The 6,000-nt window shown below is 38.1% G+C and overlaps 1 protein-coding gene across 2 annotated transcripts in view; it reads left to right on the plus strand.

Annotated features, from left to right (window-relative positions):
• The window catches only part of LOC101588206 (myomegalin), a 188,613-nt gene that overhangs the window by 142,466 nt on the left and 40,147 nt on the right, over positions 1–6,000 (plus strand). For both annotated transcript variants that reach the window (XM_023706474.1, XM_012512690.2), the window contains one exon: positions 478–566. In XM_023706474.1, the coding sequence (XP_023562242.1) occupies positions 478–566 (89 nt within the window). The remainder of the gene's footprint in view (positions 1–477; positions 567–6,000) is intronic.

Below are 6,000 nucleotides of genomic sequence, written 5' to 3' on the forward strand. Positions count from 1 at the left end.
GGACGCAGGATCCCCAGAGGGGAGTTCCTTAAAGATATTGTCACCCTGTGTACAACTGGTCTCAATAATGGAAAAATGTGAGTAGACCAGGGCTGCCCTAATCCCCAGGAAATAAAGGGCCTCAGCATGCAGTGATGGGAAAAGCATTAGTTATGTTTGTAAGAGGAGATTATTACATAGCCAGGAGGGGAAATAATTCAGGATTTTTTTCCCAATGGATCAGAGGAGTAACTACTCTGACAATCAGCTTTTTTATGCAGTTTATGCAGTCAGAGCCAGCTTACATGTTGAGGCTTGAGTTTTGGTAAAAAGGTATCAGTGATGCAAGAAGGATGGGTTCTACTTTCCCTGCCAACTAGAAGGCCATGCAGATGGGGAAAGGAAGAAATCAGAGGGAGACGGCAGAGAATGAAACTTCACCTGCTGTCTGGAAGCCATCTGTGGGGAATCACCTTTCTCTTCTGGACTTGCTTCCAGGTGCAGCTGCGGGGGAGGACACCGAAGATGCCAGCACTGAGTTCACCGACAGTATTGAGGAGGAGGCTGCACACAACAGCCACCAGCAAGTAAGTCAGAGTCAGGTTCTGCGGTTCCCAGGGAGGAAAGCGCACAGCCCTTCTAGGGTCTGATGGTCTCCTGCTGTCCTGGTGCACTGAAGTGAGAAGACGTCCTTGTCCATAAGCTACTTCCCGGCCTGTTGCCCATCCTCCCCAGCTGCCTCTAACCTATATTCTCACTGCTTTTTTCTCTAACCCACACTTGTTTTTACTGTTTGTTTGTTCTAATCCTTGCCCCCTTTCTACCCAACTCTGCCCCTGTCTATTGTCTGTAGCTATAGATTGAGAAGAATTTTTACATACAAGACTATGAATACTTCCAGTTTGGGGCTTTTGTAATGGAAACCCACTACAGAAGACAGGGAGACTTCGAAGGGCTTCTGGGGAAGGTGATAGGGCTGAGGACCTGGGAAGAATGCAGTCTGAGAAATACAGGAGAACTGGGGTACCTCCAAAGCAGGGATCTTGGGAATCTCTTTTTCCAGTGGAGGATTTTGCTGTACAGCCTGACAAACTACCCAGGTTGTGACAAATTTAATGATCAGCAGAGGACGCTTCAACAGTAAGCCCCTTGTTGTGCCTCAGAACTTGGTACTCAAGGCAGAAACACTTCCCACCACCATCAGAGAAGGTTCGGCTGACATGGTCTCAAGTCTAAGAATGAATGTCCTGAACCTCAGAGACTAAGTCATCTGAAGTCATTCCACAGCACTTGATGGGACTCCCAAGTGTGTCTCTACCTTGTCCAATGACATTTAACAGTCACAACTCTCAAGGGACCATACCTATGACTTGAAGTTGTTGCATAGAGAGTGAATCATTGGGGGAAAAAACCCTCAAACTTCTGCAAAAGCAGCTTGGCTTTTCCAGTGATAGCTTTGTTGAGTTTTTAAGAAGGAGAAATAAGGCATCTTGGTTCTGCCTGTACATCTCCTATAGAAGAAAAAGAAGGGACCATAATGGCCAATGACTAGATCCCAAATGAACAGGCCCCAAATCATACACAATTTGACAGTCTTTGGCTCCTACAGGCATGGTTAGTTGTCTGGATACATCACACAAGAGTTTGTTTACCTTCTACTAAGCTCCCTCTTTTGTTGCTCTAGCCATAACTAACCTCACTTCTCACAAGTGTTGCATCAGCTCTACTCCTTTTGCTTGTACAGCCTCTTCTGATTCTGTCTCACTGATGGATGTGACTAACTTAATTATGTATACCACCTCCCCTCTACACAGATGCCTCTGCCCAGTGCTTCTAGATCCTAGTGAGGATCTTGGATGAGAGAAAGAAACCTGTAGGGTGGGCAGATGTCCACTTTAAGATATTTAGACTAGGATATCAGGAGGTTGCTGATGGTTGTAACATCTGTGGGTCAGGATGAACTCCAGAAAACAAACAGGAGACACAGACATGAGGAGAGTTAGATTCCGATTGATATAATCCGAAATATTTCAGGTAGTCCAAGTCCAGTAGGCAAACTGGCTTTTCAAGTCATTTCTTTTTCAATGTAGCATCAAGACTATGAGCAGATCCTATTTTGAAAAGCTCAGCCTAACCCTGGAATAAACATTTAAATGGGGCATAGCATAATGCTTGCAATATAACTTGGAATAGAAGATACTTAGCATAACTATAAGATAACAAACTTTTGGATCAGAACTTGACTGGTGATAGAATGTCATCCTGATGGATGAAGAATCTTTTGGGCAAGCACCATCTTCTATAACCTTTTCTTCAAAACCAATCTTCTCCTTTGGGTAAGAGAATCTTCATGTGTAAAATCATGATAAGTTTACAATTTAGCTGGACTTTGGGTTTGTGACTCTCCTGCTATCAAATAAAGCTTGCTTTGCTATAACTGTTTGTGTCCAGATTCTCAAAAATGTGTTTACTCATTTCCAGGGAAATGGTCCTCGCATTTAGGCTCTAAGTTCCTCCTTATTGTGCTCCTGCAAGATAAACTGTTCTTGCCATCGAGTTCCCTATTTACCCCAAGCATATGTCGCTTCTCCTAACAATCACACCCAACTGTGTGTTCCAGGGCAACAGTCACCCTTTAGCCAACGCAAATGGTTCCTCATTTTTTGGACACACTCACCTTAAGAAGCCTTGGGTCTGGCCGTGATAGTCATTTCAACATGCCTCTCACAAAAGTTCAGTCTCAGACAGATGTAACTTCTGTAATAAATACATAGGGACTTCCCTTGAAAGAAACAAGAATAATCAACTATTTCTTTTCTTCATCTGAAGTTTGCAGTGGAGAAAAGTTAATCAGAAACGAGATTCAAATAAAGAAATCAGACTATGATTAACCTGAGAAAGACTTTTTAAAAGTTATCTTTATTATCGAATCATAATTATATACATTAGTAGATTGATTGATTGGTTGATGATTGCCATGCTGGATATTGAAACCAGGGCCTTGGCACATGCTAGGCAAATTGTTCTTACTGAACCACATCCAGCCTTTTGTATTTTATCTGGAGACACAGAGTTTCCATGAGTTGTGCAGGCTGGCCACAAATGATATCTCCTACTTTAGCATCAATGTGAAGTTGCAATATATGTATACAGTGTGGAATGATTAAATCATGCTAGTTAATATATTACTTCACCTACTTGTAATTTGTGAGAGGTATTTGAAATTCACTTTTAATTATTTTGAAATGTACAAGACATGATTATCAATTATAATCACCCTGCTATGCAATAGATATCAGGACCTAGTCATTTTTTAAAAATGTATTTAGTATAGAATCTACAGGGTCTCACTACACAGATCAGACTCGTAGTGATCCTCCTGTCTTCAGCCTCCCAAGCACTGGGATTACAGGTGCATGCCACCATGCCTAGTCTTATTTCTTCTATTTGAAGTTTTGTACTCTTTCACAATTCACCTTCAACTTTCCCATCCACAGGACCTAGTAACCATCATTATACTCTCTACTCCTATTAGTTTAAGTTTATTGCATTCCACATATAGGCCATATAAGTAGGATCGTGTGGTAATTGACCTTCTATGCCTGATTTATTTCACTTAGCCTGATGTCCTGCAGATCCATCCAGGTGACAGGATTCCTTTTTTAAAAACTGAATATTTTTCCTCTGTGTGTGTGTGTGTGTGCCATATTTTCTTTTTTTTTTGCTTTCTTTAATCTTTTTTATTAACTTTATTGAAAATCAGTAATTATATATCATATTAAAAGTTGTAGACAAATATTGAAATATGAAATACATAAGATGTAGAAGAGTGATTTTTAGACAAATATTTCTGAAATGAATACATCACATGAGATTAATAGATTGCACATTGTAAATAAATTATTTACAAACTTAAATGAATATAACAATAAAAACTGTCCAAAATAAAAATGAAGAAGAAAGGAATCACAGATCAGTCATATAATAGTTCACTCTGTGTCAAAATCAAGACACTTATATTCATATAATTAGAATTCTCAAAGTAGAAAAGGGTAGGCAACAAATATTTAAAGATTTAAAATTTCTGAATTTAGTTGAACTTATAACATCACATTTCCAAGAAAAATGAACCTTTTGCATAAGAAATTTGAATAAAATCATACCAAGATACACAAAAATGAAATTGTCCAAAACTTCTTGTAAAGAAAAAAATCATTAAAGCATATACATAAAAATATTAGCTATGGTAGAGCAAAATTAAATAGCATCTTATTCCACATTAGAAAGAAAAGGCCAAGTGTGTAAAAAACTAGATTAATAAAAGGACTGAAAGAAAGAAAATCTGTTCTCTCTGAATTTTGTACTTAGCAAACAAAACTTTGAAAACAAAAAGTAAAATATTTTCCAGTTATACAAACTTGAAGTATTTTAATACCTCCAGACATAACATATAGGAAATAACAAAATGCATAATCCAAAAGGCAAGAGAAGTGCAGTATGCTCCTAGATGAACAACAAAGGGCTCTCAAAATGATAGTTATAAAAGATGATAGTTATGCAGGACTATATTAAATATATTAGATGAACCCTTATTTAAAAGGTCATTAAAGATTTCTATGAAACAGTACCTATCTTAGCCGAAGTAGTTTTCCTTTTTCTTTTCTTTTTTTTTTTTGTGGAACCAGGGATTGAACTCAGTCCCTTGCGCTTGCCAGGGACAGTACCAATCTTATGTCGAGTTACACACTTTCTTTTCATATATATAATGTGTGTGTATGTATGTATAAAAGACAGGGAAGGAGTAATATAAAGTCAACAGAAAATGGAAATATACTTTTTAGGGTTTCTAATACTAGGAGAAGATATCATATCATGTCTTTTAAATAAATTGTAAGTCAAAGATATAGTATATATCTTAAAACAAAAATTACGATTAAGTAATATTCAGAAAATTAAATACTAATTAATTAAAATTAAATGTTTCAAAACAATTGTACTATGAAAAAGTTTTCATGATAGTAAAGAAGTACTAAAAATAAAACATAAAATAAATACTGGAATGGCAAATAAATGACCAGCACTTCTAAAAGTTTGGGGATAGGATATCGTACAAAGTTCTAGTGTGTTTTGGACATGGATAATGTCCATGACACTTACTGGTGGCCAGGTGTCACTTGTGGGACTAAGCTACTGCTATTTCCTTGAAACCTACCCTGTAGACCCAGATGGAATCATAACCCATAGGGTGCAGGAGAAGTCCATTTATAGAGTGTGCTGATGGAAATATTTTGCTGCTGAACACAAAAAGAATAACTGAAAGACTACTTTTGTATACTTCTTATTCTCCTGTGTTTAATTTTTGCCCCATTTGGTGGGTTCTTTCCAATATCATTCATGGAGTTTTGATCATTTTGCTCCCTCTCTAGAGCATCATTTAGTAGTCTGTGTAGGCTTGGCTTTGACATCATGAAATTCTTCAGTTGTTCTTTATCATGGAAGAATTTCACTTTTCCATTAAACTTGAGAGTTTTGCAGGGTATGTCAGTCTGGGTTGGAATTTGTTTTCTTGAAAGATTTGTATTACTTTGCTCCATGCTGTTCCTGACTTCATGGTTTGTGAAGACAAATCTGCCATTATTCTGATGGATTTTCCTTTAAATGTAATCTGTTTCTTTTCTTTTCTTTGTGTGTGTGTGTGTGTGTGTGTGTGTGTGTGTGTGTGTGGCCAGCTCAGCCCACCAGGGGGCGAGGCTAGCTGGCATGTGGTGCTGGGGATTGAACCGCGGTCCCTGTGCTTTGCTAAGCTTCTTCTGAGTAGGTGCTTTAGACCACTGAGCCATCTCACCAGCCCCCTGTTTCTTTTCTTTAGTGGCTTTTAGTATACTGTTCCTATGCTGAATTTCTGAGATCTTGATTATTATGTCTGGGTGTAGTTTTAATTGGGTTGATGTTATTTGGAGTTCTATATGCTTCGGTTACAGGAATGTCAGATTGTTGCCCCATATTTGGGAAGTTTTCTGC

This window comes from Octodon degus, unplaced genomic scaffold (assembly GCF_000260255.1).
Source record: "Octodon degus isolate 3935 unplaced genomic scaffold, OctDeg1.0 scaffold00257, whole genome shotgun sequence".
In the NCBI taxonomy this organism is placed as follows: Eukaryota; Metazoa; Chordata; class Mammalia; order Rodentia; family Octodontidae; genus Octodon; species Octodon degus.